The 18,259-nt window shown below is 41.0% G+C and overlaps 1 protein-coding gene across 2 annotated transcripts in view; it reads left to right on the top strand.

Moving 5' to 3' along the window:
- The window catches only part of RASSF3 (Ras association domain family member 3), a 76,312-nt gene extending 62,922 nt beyond the window's left edge, over positions 1 to 13,390 (top strand). For both annotated transcript variants that reach the window (XM_064701866.1, XM_064701865.1), the window contains exons 2-5: positions 7,121 to 7,228; positions 8,715 to 8,982; positions 10,036 to 10,151; positions 10,520 to 13,390. In XM_064701866.1, the coding sequence (XP_064557936.1) occupies positions 7,121 to 7,228; positions 8,715 to 8,982; positions 10,036 to 10,151; positions 10,520 to 10,669 (642 nt within the window). In that variant the 3' untranslated portion in view covers positions 10,670 to 13,390. The remainder of the gene's footprint in view (positions 1 to 7,120; positions 7,229 to 8,714; positions 8,983 to 10,035; positions 10,152 to 10,519) is intronic.
- Positions 13,391 to 18,259: the final 4,869 nt, after the last annotated feature.

Raw genomic sequence — 18,259 nt, forward strand, 5'->3', positions numbered from 1 at the left:
TTAATTTCCCTGCTGTAAAATGATTGAGAGGATGGAGCAACTGCCTTAGGAAGACTAAGGAGTTCAAGGCTCCTCAGTTTGGAGAGGAAAAAAAGGAATGTGTGTGATGTGGTTCACAAAATCACAAAGGTGATAGAAAAGCTGAAGGTGAAACTTGAGTGTACGAGGTTTTGCCATATTAGGATTAAAGAGCATTCAATGTTTTTGACAGAAGTTATCTCCTATCTTAATAGAAGATCAGCATAAAGCAGATGGCAGAACCTCTTCTCACTGCAGTCATGAATCTTTGGAACTTGCTGCCACGGGAGGGGCAGAGACAGGCAGTGTTGGCAGGTTCAGAAAGGATTTCTGTGCCTGCTTAGGCACCAAGGCCATAAATGGACACCGAACAGACTCGGAAGGGAGGTGCCCTCTGAATTCCTGCTTCCACACTTGTGGATGCCAGCAGAGAGGCTGCAGAAAAGGCTCACGTGCTTGCTGGAAATAGCCTTTGTTTTTGCTGTGCTGAAGGCAGGCTGTCAGGCTGGATGCCCTGTGCACCTGACCTGGGAGGGTGCCACTTCTCTTGCTCTGTCAGGGGGACGTGTTGTGGGCTGTTCTTGAACTCTCTTAAAATCAGGATAATGGTTCAAACTCATGTCAGCCAAACCTGCCTAGAAAAACAAAATCTTTTCCTGAAACAGAAACTGCTTCCTTGCCCTGTGTGCCACTGTGGGAGTTGGATCTCCCTGACTGCAAAAAGTAAAAGGTATTACAGGAAGATACAGAGATTATTCTGCCCACATCCATCCTGTCAGAAAAATTCCTCTTTCCCTGACCCAGAGAGCCACCTCATCTTGTTCAGGAGGATGCAAACGTTTCAAGATTCAGCTATGTGATAAGGTCAATGCTTGGAGATACTTGGATGCTAACATTTCTTCTTAGCCACCCTGCCCCCATTTGGTCTTCAGAGCTTTTTGGCTGCTGGTGTCTGTGACTGGCTGTGACCAGTGTCCCTGCTTGGTGAGTCTCAGGGTTTCAGATGAAGGAGGAGCACATATTTGGAGTTCAGGCTTGCCCCAGGATAGAAGCAGGAATTACTGTCACTGGGAAAGCTGCTGTGCTCTCAGGAGAGTCAGGATGAGGGAGAAGTAAAATGCTTGTTTCAGAATAGTTTAATTGCAAGGTTTCAGTTTCTTTCCTGTAGGAGTGCTGCCAGGCTGTAGGAAAGAGTGCTCTTTCTTGTAGGAGTAACAACTGAGATCAGAATTCCATTAATTTTGTTTCCTGTATGCTCCGCTGGGGTTTTTTTGTTGAACAATTGTTACTTAAATCCTTTCTTTAATGCAAATGTGATGTAAGTAGGATTGCACTAGCTGTAATTTTTATGACTAAACAAGACATTTTTTTTATTACATAGTTTAGGCTGAATTTCTCCTTCTCAAAACTTCAGTGTTTTATTTCAAAAAATATTTCTGGCCACAATTTACAGCAAGATCATGACATCTTCATTCATCTGACTGAATCGTGGTCACAGTATGTGTGGGATTAATGTGAAACATGAGAGCTGAGCTAGGGACTCGTGTGTCTTAGAAGATTGCTTGAGTTCCCACAGATCTTTGGTTCTTCAGATTTCTCGTAAAAATGCTTTATGGATGTTCGTGGGATAGGTTTAACCTTTTGTCCATTATATTTTCCTCTGTCTTTCAAGCTGAAATAGTGAGAAGAGCTTGGTTTCTCATTCCTCAAGAGATGCTAATTTCTCAAAGTTCTGTGAAAATAGCAGGTTGGATGGAAGAGAGAGACCTTGTATCTCTCCATACACACGAGGCTGCAGTAGCAGTTTGGGGAGCCAGGCATTTGACTCAGGGCGGGGATCCTGAGGCTGCAGGCTTCATAGTTTTGGAGTTTCCTTTCTTTGTGAAACTTTTTCTCAGCCTCATCCCATAGCAGCCTGTAGCTGTTGAGTTTATTAGTGCTTTATTACTGCATGCAGGACCAGGGTTTGGCAGCAGCCGTGAGACTCAGACTTCCATAAAGCCACTGATGTGATTCTTCTTTTTTGGGACCACAAGTTGATTTGCAGTTCACTTTAATTGTAATTTGTGCGATTTTAGTCGTGTTTCTTGAGGATTCATGCTGAGCTAGTCTCATCTAGGGCTTTGCACTCAGCATAAATGTTACAAAGAGAGTGCTGCTTCTCTAAGCATCTGTGCTGCAATAAATGAGATGAGCATGGGGGGTGCCGCGATAAAGAAAAAACATTTTCTGCTCTTGTGAGGAAGCTCAACTGTGAAGAGGCATTGCATCATGAGCTCTAATGAAAGACCAGCTATTCCCCTTGGGAAAATGAAAGCACTTGCCTCATTTCCCTCTTACTGGCAGCTGTTGCTTAGGAATTGTGTTTGGGAATGAAATGCTGCTTTGGTTGACTTGAGAAGCGGCTTTAATACAAATGGCTGCCAGTGGTGTGCACTGTAAGTGTTGTGAAGGACAGAAAAAATTTCTTAAAAATTAATAGCTCAGACTAGAAAATTAGTGGTTTAGACCCAAATATATAATTTGCATGAGTTCTGATGTGTTCCACTGCGTCCTTGAGACCAGTTTTTGTTTTTCCCATCTGTGCTGGTCTGAGGAAGTGGCAAGATCACATTAGCATCAGGGAGTGGAAGGAGACCAGGAGCTCTGATGAGGAAAACATTTAATTGGGCTGGGAGGAGAAACAGGTGTTGATGTGGCAGACGTTACTGAGAATATAGCTTGGTTACGTGATGGAAGAGAACCTAGCTCAGGTTCTATTCTATATATTTTATTTAATTTTACAAAAAATAGCATGGAATTGTTTGTGCATTGTTTTATAGAGAAAATTCCTTTTTTCGAGCATTAGCACCCAGAAGTGATATTGTTAAGCCTGGCAACATCTAGGTCTTGGCTGATGGAAGAAGACGCAGTGTGAGCTGCTCTGCTGGTTGTGCTCATGCTTCACTCTGCTGCTGTGACATACACAAGGATCTGTGGTTAGGAAACTCATCAGCAGGCCTGACTTTTGAAGAAAGGCAGTTTCCCAATTCCCTGCACTGTTGTGGGGTGTGTGCTGGGTGTCTTGTAGGGAGCCAGAGATGAATCAGCCTGGAGATGAATCATGCTCCCCTTGTGCCTGGGCAGTGCACTGGCTTTGAGAAGCTGTGCCCGGTCTCACCTCCAAAACGCTCTTGCTCCTTTGTTTGAAACAGCTGCCTTTGGAGCAATTGCTTTCCCTGAGCAGGTGTGGCATCAACCATTTGGTAGCCATTTCAAGAGCAGGATGTCAGAAGCACATTGTAAAGCATGGTAGAGATGAATGAAGTTCATTGGATGACTCAAGGTGTTCACAGGTAATAAATTTACCTGCTGAGATAACCAGGTGGAATTTGATCTGTTAGACAGGAGCAGAGTTAGCAGGGGACAGCTTTTCTTTTAATGGGTCCTGTTATGAAGCACCTGCTATTTCCTGTGGGAAATGAGTGTGTCAAGTCTTCCTCAACCCACCTAAGGATGCTGGTCAAAGAAGACTTACTTATTTTAACTTCTAATGTGGCTAGCAAATCTGTATGGCAAAATTTAGGTACCATTGTATGCTGAGAGCAATTCAGCCCTAGGAAAGTTGTGGGGGGAAGCCAGGGAAAAAAACCCTGTATTACAGCTTGTTAGCTTCTCTTTGCATGTTGGCTAAGTATAATTAGGAAAATTAAAAAATACAGGTGTCTGAAATCTGTGTATTCTGCTTAATGACATTCAGTGAGAGCAGCTGACCCAGTGAATCATGGTGGGCTGAGGTTTTCTTGTTCATAATAAACCCAGTGAGTTGCTCCTTTGTTGGTTTTCTGTTGGCGGCAGTCATGTGGGATTTAGTGTCTCTGCAGTTTGTGTGACAGCAATGTGATTCTCTCCAAGTCCTGGTGTGTAGCTGGTGAGGAGGTTTTGTTTGCTTGATTGAAGTTGTACCCTGATGAATGAGTAGTTGGAGTGTTCTCAGCTTTTTGTTTGGGTGCAGGCTGGTATCAGCAGATTAATTCATGAAGATCTTGGTCTTAGGTTTCCAGTGGCTTCGAGTTACTGCCTCTCCTGGGACACATCTTCACTTTTCACTGCCTCTGGTCTTGATAGTGAAAGATGGAGGAGAAGGGTGAAAATGACTGTAAACAGCATTTCTGCCTATGATGTATTTTATTTTTATTGAATGATTTTGGGTCCCTTTGTCTGATTTAGTCCCAGTAGTCCTCTTTGTATTCAGTTCAGAGATTTGCTATGAACTACATGCTGTTGAAGTTAATTAAGGCCCAGGCTTTGGTTGTTTAGGAAATGAGTTAGAGGTACGTTTGTTGGCAATGCTCACTACAAAAGGAGGTAATCCCCGCTTCTGCGTAAACACACAGATGTGTTTTTGTGGCCTTAATTAAGCTTTGCCAAAATTGTCTGGCCTCCAGTGCAAGAAGGGAGAAATTCCTGTGGTATGTTCAAGTGTGGAATCATGTGTAACTCATTTGATGGATGACAGCTGCCCCAGTGATGCCCTGTGGCCCTCAGCTCTGTGGTGGAGCTGCCCCTGGGAAGGCAGACTAGGAGAGCATCACCAGGGCAGTCTGTGGGAATCAGCTGGCTTGGGTGCTGCGCTTGGATTTTGCTTGTCATGCAAAATCTGCTTCCATGGCAGTCCCCAGGATTAGAGTGATCTCGTGGGCTGGTGTCTTTTCTAACCAGATCAAACTTCTGTCATTTTGGGAGAGCAGTATGAAAAGTCTACTATGTGAAAATAGGAGAAAGTTTCTTGCTGTCTGTTCATACCCACCAATTCACCAAGGTTTTTTTTCCTTGTCCTTTTTTTTCTTCTTAATAATGCATGCAGATAATTTCCTAGACATCAGCCTTGTGAACTTTACCCTGTGCCATTGCCATTAAAGGCAATAGGTTCTTTTTGTCATCTACAGTTATTAAAGGTCTCTTTTGTGAAATTAAACTTTGAGGTGCACAGAAGTAAGTGTGGAGTGGTTGTTTATTTGTTTTTTGTTTTTTTTTAACAAAGGTTGATATTTCAACATAGGAAAGGTGAGTTTTTTCCCTCTTTCCTAGTTAGTGATTTTTGCTTAATAAAAGCGGATGTTGTGGGTGACTTCAGTAATCACGGTGACAGTTCCAACAGGGTAGGTACCTGCTTGAACAATCAGAAATGAATTAATAATAAGCATTAAAGCTGAGGTGTCTGGTATTGGAATTTCAGTATCCATATTGTTAGTAGATTGGAGAGGTATGAATGCTTGTCTCTGAGGTGAGTCTTGGCTGGTATCCATGTGAAGAAGTTTGTCTGCACTTACACTGACAGGGAATGTTGCAAGTTAAAGCTTGGGTTCTTGAAATGTGTCACATAGATGTCAGATAGAGGCTTGCAGACTGTTTCCTGTCCCTTTAGTATCCACTTCTTTTCCTTTGTGCCTCTTCTGTTTGCCCCCAGATTGAACACTATAAAGCTGAAAGAGCCTTTGGGGAGATGAAGTGGGCAGTTTAAATTGAGCTGTCTTTCTTTATAGTTTGGGGCAGATGGAAAACAGAAGGGCAAGAAGGCTTCATTTCTCTTGAGAGAATAGAGACTTGAATTCTGAAAACGTTCAGTAATTGGGTATTTGTAATTTAGTAGGTGGGGTCTGGCAGCTGTGCAAAATGCTACACAATCTTAAATTGTGCTTAAGGAACTAATGGCAGAGTTGTCATTCACTGGTGTTCCTTTTTTGCCTCAGTTTCCTGATCTTGAAATAAAGGTATGTTCTCAGTGTTATGCGGGAAATCAGTATCTCAGCCCAGATCAGAATTCAAGGTTTCTGGCTTCAAGTTCTCCATTCAGACCACACCTTTCTTTTTATAGCCATGGGAAAAAAGTCTGCTCCAGCATGCCATTTAGTGAAATGCCATATAGAAAAAAGCAAAACTAAGCCTAAAAGAGCTAAAAATAGTTGATTTTAAATTAGGAGACAGAAAAAGTTCAGGAGATTCTTTCTGGCAAGTGGAACCTTACAATGCCACAGCAGATGTGCTCATCTTTGGGTAGTGTCTGGCAAACTGAAGTGCCTGCAAAGATGTGTGCTGAGTTGTGCTGAGTGGGGTTCTGAACAGGCCACTGAAGTCAGGGAAGCCCTTCCTCAGGATACCTTACACTGGAATGTGTCTGGGAGGACAGGTGGAACTGGGACTTGGTTTGTCTGTAGAGTGAATGTGCTCAGGTGTTCTCTGAAAGCATCGAGGCTCTTCAAAGCTTCTCCCTTTTCTAATTGAAGCCTTAAATCATCAAAGCTGAGAGCTGAAACTCTTTCATACTATATATGGCATTTGTGCTAGTGGTAGAAACTGGAGTGTATTTATAACACTGGTTTGCTGCTGCGGGAATACAGATTGGGAACAAATGTTTGTTTGGAAAAAATCCAATTCCAGGGTATTCTTTTACTGCCACACGTGAAATGCACAGCAACCTTGTAAAAGCAACAGTTGAAAAATCTTAATAGGGCCTCCCCCATGGAAAAAAACCCCCATGCAATTGGTGTAACATTATGTATCTGGAGAGTTACTTGTGATGGTTTGTGCAGTAGGCAGTGACCCTGTATGTAACATCCTGTCTGTCACATTGCAATGCTGGGATGCTGTCGTGTTGTTGCCACACACTGGGATTGTTGGGGTTTCTTGCTAGGACGTGCTGCTCTTTTCAGATGTGCTCCTGGTTTGTTCAGAAATACCTATTTGTGCCCCAGGTAATAGTTAATGAAAATTTTAAGTGTTCTTTACAGGATGGCATAGCATTGACATGAGAAGATCAAGCCATAAGCTGAGCTGAGCTCTCTTGCATACTGCTGAAAACATCTGAAGGAAAACAGTTGGCAACAAAAGGGCTCAGGTGTCTTTGGGTGTGTTGATTAAACTATCCCCCTGCCATCTCCCTTCAGTCCCAGTGTTCTGTTGGATTTGCTTCATGTGTTAATCCTTTCTGTTGCTGCACAGCTATTACTGTTATGTTGAGCCTCTGTGGAATAATTACCATTTGGACTAAGAATGTTTGTATCCAGAATCATAAAAAATTTATTTTATACTGTGTTTTAAAAGTACTGTCTTGTTTTTGAAGGATGTTCAGAAGGAGAGAGAACCTCATGTTTATCTCAGCAAAGAAGAAGTTAAAGAGAAGATACAAAGCTATAATTCATCTGTCACTGATAAATTAAAGATGACCTTGGTAAGTTTTGCATACAATTCCTGTAATTTTTAATGTTGAGTTGTAGCTTTGTAGTGCATTGTGAATTGTTTTATTCTCAGCGTCTTACATATGAAACTCTCTCTGTTTAGATGGTTTTCTAAGAGACTTTTCCTTAGACTGACAAATTAAAATCTCATGTCTGGAATGCTTTTTATCCCTGTAGCTCTTTTATATGGATCAGAACAAAGTGTTGTAAAAACAAACTGATGTACCTGTGTTTGAGGTAAACTGTCAGCTGACACTAAGCTGTACATTTGTCAAAATTTTCTTACCAATTCTGAAATGCTCAGACGGTAAAAATGAAGGTATTTTTTTCTTGTTTTTGCAGATAAATTTTTGTCAGATTTCTTTGATAAGGATGCTCAAGCAGTGATAAAAGTTAAAACATGCAATATTTATTATAGGATATTTAAATTTCAGAGTAGTCATACAAGTTTTCAGCATGAAGAGACTTTTTTCCCCCAAAAACATAGAAATTACAGACAGGAATACATAAGACTTCTCATTTCAAAGGATTGTGAACCAGGTTTAATATTCAGTTGGGTCTACTCAAGTCCATACTAACAAAATTCACATCTATCTGCTTAGCAATCTGTTATAAAGTTGTTAGGCTGTCCAGATTTTCTAATACATGACATATTCCTGTGGGTGTATATGGAAATTGTGAAATTCCATTATATCCTAAACCATATAAGTATGACTGTGTACTAAAAAGATCTTTGTTATGTGTTTGCATGTGGATCGGGACTTACTATGCCCAAAACTAGATTGTCAAAATTTTTCTAGCTCAGTAAGGTTTGATTGGCTTTGCTGTTTTGTCTTTCAAGAGCAACTGAAACAAACATGTTCAGATGTTACTTGGATTGGCATTTATTCTGGGGTTTTTTGTTGTTTATTGATTTTTTTTGTTTGAGTTTTTGGGATTTTTGTTTGATTGTTTGAGTTTTGGGGGTTTTTTTGGTTTTTTGTTTATTTTCTTGTGAGTTTTTTGGGGTTTGTTTTTTTTCTGTTGGTTAGGGCTTTTTTCAACATGATTTGACCATTTAAATGCCTCAGACTAAGTTGACAAAACACCTAAAATGTGGGAGGTAATTTCTGGATTTCTGCACAAAATCTGTTGCTAAAGATGGTATTAGTGACCTTTTTCACTTCATAGTCCTCTCCTGAAGTGAAAACTTATCTCTGGTATGTTGTACCTTTTGCTTGATGAATCCTAATATACTTAGAATTCAACAGTTATTGTTAAGAAAAAATTAATACTCAGTAGTTATTAATAAGAAAAAATTCTATTCAGAAAGAATAACTGTCTGAATTATGAAAGCAATGCCTTTCCTGTGATCTGTCGTGTGTTGCAGTGGTATTTAAACAGTGCTCACTGTGAGCATGTTCATGTGCCTGCTGCACTGCTGTGTCCCAGGGGTCACTGCTGATGATTTTAACAGTCCAGGCCTTTCCTTGGTTGCAGAACGCCAATGGGATCTACACTGGCTTCATCAAGGTGCAGATGGAGCTGTGCAGACCCATCACTGTGCAGTCCTCCCAGAGGCAGGGCAGGTGTGCTCCCAGCAGCCAGGAAACTGCTTTCTACCTGCCAGAGGGCTGTGTGAACACCCTCCACATCAGCAGCACCAACACTGTGCGGGAGGTGATCGAGGCCTTGCTCAAGAAGTTCTTTGTGGCTGACAACCCTGCCAAGTTTGCACTTTATAAACGCTGTCACAAGGAAGATCAAGGTATAAACTGAGCCTGAGGCATTTTGGTAATGGAAGGGTTTGGGGAGGGAGTTGTGCTATAGTAATGCTTGAAATTAGCAAGGTGGAAGAAGTCAGATAAATGGGGTAACAGTCTTCCTGCCTTGTCTTTTTTTCCATATATAAAGTAGCATGGCAAGATTGTAAAAGACTTGGGGGTATTTCAGGATAATTCATCCAAGACAAAGTCACCTGCTAAAACATTACACAGATCTCCTGTGCTTTGCAGTCCATTTTATTTTATTTCTTGCCCTTGTCAGGTCCTAAATTTCAGCTGGCCTGATACACTGCAGAGCTGTGAGATGAAGTTACAGGCCAGGTTTTCAAACAGATAAGCCATGGTGTCTGTGATGCATGAGGCACTGGCAGGCCGCTCTCGAGGTGACAGCCATGGGCACATGTCTTGTGCTCACGTGTTAGTGCTCACGTGGCTGGCCCTGGGCACTGGCTGCTGTTAGGAGTTTGTTGCAAGTTGTGATGGGAATACCAGAAGATGGAAAAGGGGTTTTTTAGGGAAAGGTGCATTTTGCCAATGTTTTGTTCTTGCACTTAGAATCTGCCTTCCTTCCATGGATATTGAGAGCAGTTTCAGTAGTTCAGATGTTTCTGACTGTCAGATAAGCAGAGTTGTCTTTTAGACTTCGTGTGTGAAATTTTAAGTGGAAAACTTAAATCAGAGCAGTGATACACAGCTCTGATGTCATAAATGCTTAGATAGAGCAACAGATCTATGTGTTGTGGTTTTTTCTTGTGGGTTATTTTTCCCCCCTGCCTTGCATGTACTGTGTTGACAGGAGGCCATTTCATTCCTGTGCAAATGCAGTGTTGTACTGTCACCATCAATCACCTGCTCAGCTCCTCCCTAAAACTCACTGCTCAAAACCAGTATGTAGACTGATAGATAAACAGTGTGTAAATTTTAGCTACACATGCATCTTTCTGAAATTTTTGTAGCATTAGCTAGCATTAGTCATTCCAAGTGTTGGAATCATTGTTGGTAAAGATGCTAATGACTGTGGTGTCCTTCTCCTGCAGTTTATACCTGCAAGCTGTCAGACAGAGAACATCCCCTCTACCTGCGCTTGGTGGCAGGCCCCAAAACAGAAATGCTCAGCTTTGTTCTGCGCGAGCATGAAACTGGAGAAGTCATGGTAGGTCACACCCTGCTGGGCCCGTGTTTGTGTAACCTCGTGGGTGAGTGGGCTTCTGTTTGAGCTGTGCTGACTGGGCAGACCATTTTCTGGAAGCAGACTTGTTTCCCCTGTTAATTTCCTTTGTGCCTTTTGTAAACGTTTCATTTGTGGTTAGATTGACCTGTTGTTACTTGCAGAAGAAAAAAACTAATTGAAAGAGTAAAATATTTTCAGATGCCCTAAGATTTATGAGGACGATGCCTGATACTGTTTCAGTTGGAAATTGCCTACAGTGTCTGAGGTTTTGTTTGGAAATACTGCATATATAAAAGATATATGAATTTTCTGTTGATCTCATCCATTCTTTGCACTCTCTGCCTTTGCAGTGGGAAGCTTTTAGTATTCCTGAACTGCAAAACTTCTTGCGCATACTGGACAAAGAGGAAAGCGACCAACTGCAGCTCTTGAAGAACCGCTATGCAGCTTACAGGGGCAAGCTTGAAGAAGCCCTTCGGGGGGTGCTGAAGCCTGGCTAAAAGGAGCCAAAGGACACTCAGGAAAAGTGCTACCAAACGTCATAGAGCATGCCAAACCCAAGTACAAAGAGCAGCAGAGAGTCGTTCTCTTTATTCAGAAGACTGTTTTGTGATGCCAGGGTAGACTTAGTTCCATAAGCCAGGTCACTTAGCATCTTGCACCCACAAGTAAGGGATTCTGCATGTTTGTACATCAGTTTGCAACCCTCTGTGTGCCTAGAGAGTTTCCCAAGTTATCTTGGTGCAAGCTGTGAAACTGTAAGCAATTTCCTAGGATGCTATGAAATACCTTTTTTTTCTCTTCTTTGCTTAATGGTATCTTTACAAGTAAGGATGTGCAAATTGATGGGTTAAAAAAATATTATAAAGCCATTTGGATGAGAATTAGAGCACTATGTCAGAGATGAAATTGATTTGCACTACCTTTCTGTTTTTGAATAGTTACTGTAAAATTTGTGAGAGAACTGTTATAGGTGGAGAGCTTATGAGATCCTGTGGTTTGTACTGTGAAATTGTGGAAAGCTTTTAAGTGGTCTTTGGGAAGAAAGTAAAGAGAAGGTTGAAAAGAAGGTGAGAGTTGGGGGAGAAGAACTCTAATAGCTGACAGGAGGTTTTAAATGAAAATAGTATTTACACAGAGGAAAGTTGAAATACTAATTCTACAAGGTTAAAGTTTCAGTATGTTTTAATATTGTGAATAAGTTTTATGGTTTTAACTGTGTAAATCCACACTGGAAAAGAAATAAAGAAATAGAAATAGTGAGAAGGAACGAGAAGCAAAAGCTAAGTAAGAATGGAAATGGAGCTGCACATACAGGTCCCTTTTGGAGAAGCTGATTCCATAAAGGCATAGTCAGGGGTTTGAAAAGTGTGGCAAACCTGAAAAGCTGCTTACTTGAATTCTGAAAAGTGGTCCATGTCTCAGATAACTCTGTGAGAAATACTGTCTAGCGAGGGTGCTGACATAAGCTACAACTACAGATGCATTTGATTTTTATTGTAAGTCAGGTCTTTCCTCTGGCCCAGTGATCCATTTTTAGGCTGGATAATCTTGAATTACCATATCTGAAAGACAGAAAGAGCTTCCTCTGCTTCTTTCTTTGTTAAAAGCTCAGTCAGGCAAAGAAAGTAGAATTTCTTATTCACATTTCCAGCCCAGCAGAACGTTAACATTTGTTGTCTGTTTTGGTGACTGAGCTTAGTAACTCTTGCTTTTAATAAATCAAAACTTTTTTTCCCTTATGGTTTTTAAACTCTTAATTGAAAAACTGATTACCAAATTCTGCGGACTGCTGATTTACTTGATTTAAAAGTAGGAAAAATGTAGCAAGAAAACTTTTTACTTTAGTGTAAATATAGTTGTTGTTCTTTCAGAGTTATTTATCTAAAAAAAAGCATGTTCAAAAGAAACCAAAGAAGTGGGTGTGCAATAGAAGCATGGAAGCATGAGGCAGATTTGAGTGACTGATATTGTAGTCATCATCATGCCAGAGAGGAAATGAGTTATGTACTGGGGGGTGGGGGAGTGGAGGAGTGCTAAGGATTGAAGAGCAGCAGAAGTTGTGGTGGGGTTTTTTTCCCCTCTGTTCTTAATGTGTTCATTTTAAATTCCCAAGGAATTGTTAAAACTTTGGTGACATCTAATGGATACTCTGTGAAACTCCAAGATGCTTCTCTTCTTCCCCTTAATTTTATGTAATTGTGCCTTTGTTTCCTTTACTTAGTAAGATTCTTTTTAAAACTCTTCACAAGGTTTTTAGGTAAAAAGAATTTGCAAGCTTATGAGACAATCATAATGTTTTAAAGAGTTAAGAGAAATTAAGAGTAGGACTAACTATAAAATATATCTAAGGCATATCTTGTTTGTTTTTTTAATTTCACATGTAACATTGTAGTGCATGTGTGAGTTAGTAACATTATCCTCAAGTGAGACACTTTATAATGGTTCAGGGAATGCTTTTGTGTTTTGTTACAATTTGTTTTTCTAGGAATGCAGCAGTGTGTTGGTGGGTATTCTGTTAACATCTTAATTTATGTTTCTGCCCATAGCTATGTAATCATTGCATAACCGCTGTCAATATTGAACCATTTGTTGCTCAGATTTAAACACTGTTTGAGTTTTAAAGTTGAGTATAGAAATATGTGAATTTTGGTTTTACTTGAACTAAACTATCGGTCTTTTTAAGTAGGCACATCTTCATTTACTTTAGCCAAAAACCTCAATCAGTGTTGTATGCACTATGAGTCTTGATTTGGGGTGAAGGGGAAGGGGGTGGGGGACCAAAATAAACTTTTATTTTAATTTTGTCTTAGTCCACAGTTAATTATTGTAAGATGTCATGTGTGGAGTTAATTTTCTTCTTTTTTGTTCTACACACTGGCAGTTACAGCAGCTTTAATTTAAAAGAAATGGTCATGCCTGGTCAGTTTTATCTTTTTTTAATTTTAGCATCAAATTGAACTGTCAGAGCTTTTGTGGCAAAACTGTTTTCTTGTCATTATATGATGGTACCAGAATGACTAAATGATGAGGGAGGGGGAATGCAGGGAAACGTTAAAATATATGTCTTTAAATACAAACATTTAAACTATTTATAATTTTAACAAGCTTAGTTTTATTTTTGTAGGGAAGTTTTTATTCCCCTTAAAGTTATTACTGAAATGGCAAAAAAGTGATGGTTCCATTATTAAAGCTGAAGTTGGCAATACTTGGTTACGTGACGTGCGTTTGGTTTTTCCTTTCCCTGGCGATGTGTTGTGATCCTTTTGAGGCCAAGTGGATTTCTGTGAGTCCTGTGGGCAGACACAGCTGGCCTTTAGCCTGAAGTAAGGTGTGCCTGGGAGAGAGGGAGGGAGCAGAGCTGGGGGCTGTGGGGCTCAGGGAGCTGACCCCTCCCTAGGGGGAGTGCAGTGGTGCTGGGTGGGACAGCCCACGGGCGAGTTGTTTCCTTTCTGTTGATAAACACCTTGCAGAAATGAGGCCAGTACACCAAAACTGGAGGTGATACCCTAGCCCTCTCCCCAGGAACTGCTTTTTACTCCTTTCTGTCTTTAATGGCTTTTTAGTGGTTTTCTTCAGTAACATCCATGTTTAATTTTCCAGTTACTTACTCTGTGTTTCAGGTTTATTCCTCCCTGATTTAATTGGTAGAAGGGAGCTGCTGAGCTGTTGGCTTTGGTCTCTGTGGCACTTCCCGGGGCACCCTGGCCCTGCAGCAGAGACAGTGCTCAGGCAGGGCCCTCAAGGCTGGGTTATGTGAGACCTCATCACAGTTTGGTGTGTGCAACAACCCCATTGCAATTGTGTGTGCACTTGGCAAGGCCTGCAAATGGCAAGTGCTTCAGCACTCTGCCAGGGTGGGATGGATAAAAGCCCTAAAGATACTGGGGTCAGCAAAGCTGCTGACCACACAAGTCACTGGGCTCTGCCTGTGGCAGAGTTAGCTACCAGCAATACAATTCAGCAGAAGAAACCTGGTGTGCTTTGGCTGGATCAGGGCAGAATCATCCATCTGGAGACTGAGAGTACAGTGTGGGGGCAGAGCAGGAGAGCAGCACCGTCTGTGGAAGCAGTTGGGCCACTCCTCTCCATGGCAGGGATCAGCAGGTTATCAGTCTGCTCTGGATTCCTGCAGGCTGAAGTTTTAGCGCTGAAATTTTTGAACATTTGCAACAAACGCCACCAGACTCCATTCCCTTCCTCCCCTCTTCCTTTATGTGTGTGAGTATAGAGCAGTTTTCTTTCCTTCCCAGGTTCCCAGCATGGGGATTTCCAGCTGCAGTCCTTGCAAATTTTGTCAGCATTCACTTTTTACCATCTCCCATTGATCTGGAACCATTCAGGTACGTTTTCCTCCTTCATTTTAATGTTCAATGGCATGCTTGTGTTTGTTGGGAAAGAACTGTGCTTTCAAAACTTTCCCTACACTTTTCATCTTGCAGGAGCATATAAATTACACTATTTAAGTTCATGTGCAGAAAAAAAAAGTTCCTCCTATAAAACTGCAAAATAGAAACACTTTTTTAAATAAATGAGTTTTGAGCAAAACAATGCTGACTAGTGCAGTATTCATACATTCCCAGATGGAGATTTGTTAGTATACCTCAGACTAATGATAAGGAATAAAACTGCCAAGGATTATGGCAATTTTGTGTTTGTATTTGTTTCAGAAAATAAATACTCATAAAAGTCTATATACTCTTAGCTTGGACCTGAAAGCTCCACAGAATCCTTAATTTCGTCTGAAGTACCAGTTTTAACAAATTGTTTTTTAAAAAAAAAGTTAATGCCATGCTACTAGTATCTGAAATAAAGTCCTATTACTTCAACTAACTTTCTAGTCCAGTGTTGTCTTGTTTCTTACATGTACTTAATAATTATTTAGTGCCATTTTGAGACTTCACCTCTTGCCTTTGTTGGATCAAGTGAATAAAAAGCTGCAGGTGATCCTTACAGTTCAACTGAGACGTTCAGAGTCTCTTACTCCTGATGATGAAGGCAAGTGGATGACTTCCAGATGGGTAAAGTTATGCATCTGCTACATGTGCTTGGTCAAGAAGCGAGGACTATGTTGAAAATTCAAACCAGGTAAGAGGAGACACAGTCTGCTCTCCTGTTTAGAACACAGGTTTAGTGCTGTTACCTGAGGACTTACCTGGTCTGGGGGAATTATTTTCCTCTGGCTGTGTGAGTGGGTAACAGAGATTGCTGCAGGAGCCAGTATGGAGCAGTGGGCAACACCCGGTTCAGAGCGGTTTGAGCCAAGCACTTCAGACACGGAGCCTGGCTGCTGGCACTCGTTCTGTGCTGTTTTTCAAGGAAATACTGCAGAGGCCAGGACATGTTTGTCTGAAAAGCACCTTCCTGTGCTACGTGCTAGCAAGGTGAGAGGTAATTCCAGAGTGTTCTTGTTTGCCTTTGTGCAAGCTGAAATTAGAAGTGCTTTCAGTTGCAGCAGCGTAGGCCTGACAGGCACCCAGCCCAACACCCTGCACTGAGGCACCCAGTACTAGCAATTGGCTTCTCAAGCTGCTTCCTTCCTGCTTTCCTCAAAGGTGGTTTTTAAAAATTGTCTTTTTACTGCACTTTCTGTTCTCTACTTCTCCCTCTACAACTTTTGGAAAGGGCAGTGTTCACAACTGGAATTTTGAAGGTTTTTTTAAAATCCAAGGATTATTCCTGCAATTGCCATATCAAACATTTTATGATGCTGTGTAAAGCACTAACTCGGTGCTGTCTTTTCTTGTGTGCATTTTCCATATGAATAAGGATATTACAGATAAGGTAGTTCTGTTTTGCCTTCACTTTACCATGAATACCAATGAGAGAAGTAGAGTGCAAAACTCCCTTCACTAACTGTAAACCTAAATATAGCATTGTGGCCTTGCACATAGCATGAGAGAAAATAGCATTACAAGTCTAAGATTTCTCTCTTTAAATACAGAATCTGGAATGTGATCAGAAATTTCAGCTGTTTCCAGCATGTCTCAGGAGGAATTAGAATGGCAGTAGATTTTATGACACCAAAGTTCAGCCTCTTGGGTTTTTTTCCCAGGCAAAGCTGTATTAGAACACTGGCTCTGAAGCTCTCCCTTCAGTTAAACAGGTGCTTTCTGTATGCCAGTAATCCTAGACAATTCTTTTAATCTAGACTTGTCAGATGATACTTCCAGAATCTGCCCTCTTTGCTCCTAACATTTTTCCATAGATGTGAGTGAGCAGATGTTAGACACTTTGTATTTTTATCTGCTCTGGTTTGTCAAATGAGCACTCACAGTCAGAACTTGTGGGTTTTCAGTAATACTGGTGCAGAAGGGCAGCACAACTTGTACAGAGTATCTTCCAACACCCGTTGCCAAGTCCCAGCACTCATTTTTTGAATGTAAACTAGACTGAGTGAAAATGCAGGTCACATGGAAAGAACACAACATCTACCTTGGTTCAATCTATGTAAATAAAAGATGTATCAGAGGAAGATTTCAAGGAATTTAACAGACTTAACACTACAAGTGTGTTGAACAGTAGGTCTAGGATAGGTCATGTGCATTGTGCTGCTTCAGAGCCTGGAGCAGCCCAAAGGCAGGAGGACACTCCTTTTGAAGGTGGGACTTAATTGTTGCTGGTGTTTTTTTCTTTAATACTCTGCAGAGAAGCTTTTGAAGTTACTATACCATTTCAAAAGACCTGAAATACTTTTGTGAGGTTTTTGCCTTGGTAATTTGAACACTTCAAAAGCAGAGGAGAAAAGTGACTAAGCAGGTATCCGGTAAAAAACGTTGCTAGCCCTGTAGTGTCAGACTTACATGTTTTTGGTATTATTTTAAAACATCACAGCTAAGCAAAACCACAACACACGGGTTTTTTGTTTAGGATTTTCATGTTGTAAGAGAAGAGCTCTATGTTCTTGGTTTGGATCAGTTATTGTAATATTTTCCTTTCATTTACTGCCCATTTTATTTAGCTGATAACAGAAGCTAACTTCTGTCCTGACAGAAGACTCAGGACCAAGGTAGCTCATGTGAACTCTGCTGGTGCTTCCACTGATTCTCATCAACAGCATGAGAATATCCCCATGAATCTTTAGTCTCGTCCTTGATGCCTTTGCTCAACCCACAGGAATCTACAAAGTCATTCTTGCCAAGCAAGAGTCATGCAGCTGGCTGTTCCCTAGAACTTGCACAGGAAAAATGAGGAAGTGGGTGATTCAGTTGAGTTTTATCAAGTCCCTCTTATTCCTGTTTTTAGAAAATGGGCGGATTTCGGCAGCTGGAGTAAGTTCAAACAACTTCAACACCTTGAGAAAGCAGATTACTCTCAGATTTGTGAGCAATTACTGGACCACAGCTCTAAACACAGGCTAGTAGATATTATCAAAATCCTGACAGCTGAATCTGACTACAGCAACATCTGGAAAGGAATAGATTAGCACTGCCCTTTCTTTCTAATCATGGAATTCCCTTGCTCCATCCCTTGAATGAAATATTAAGGCTGTGTATTTCTTTTTCTAAAACAGGTGATTTCCTTTAGCCTTGTAACAGCAATTTTCTTCACAAATGTGGCTTGTTCTTAGAAATTAATGACAAGAAGATGTGGCAAGCTTCCATGATTGATGGTAGTGTCACTTGGGCTGTCAGTGATGGGAATGTCTAATACAGAGCTGCCCTTTCTTGTGGTGTTACAGTAAACTTTATAGTTTTCATAAGCTGGAACATCAAAAGAAAGCAAGCAATGTGCAGGCAGCCATTAAATATTTTTGTCTGCTTAATGGAATATTGCTACCTCCCTGCTGAAGGAGAAGTGAAACTGATACCACGTGGTTAAGCAGAAATACAAATAAAATGCAGAAATACATGTTTTAACAGCTTGTGAAAGTCTCAGACTTAAACAGGTTAAAGGTGTACCAAGTCACCACCTTCTACAGTGCAGGAAATGTATGTAGTATTTTTAAGCAGATTCATCCAACAAACTCAGCTCTGTAACAGGGAGTGAGGTGAAGAAGTAGCATGTATCTTACTGCTGGTCACAGTTCCCATTTTGGAAAAAGCCTCACATGGGATTTCACTCTTCCTCTTTCCTGGGGCAGAACATAT

The sequence above is a fragment of the Zonotrichia leucophrys genome, chromosome 1A, assembly GCF_028769735.1.
Source record: "Zonotrichia leucophrys gambelii isolate GWCS_2022_RI chromosome 1A, RI_Zleu_2.0, whole genome shotgun sequence".
NCBI lineage: Eukaryota > Metazoa > Chordata > Aves > Passeriformes > Passerellidae > Zonotrichia > Zonotrichia leucophrys.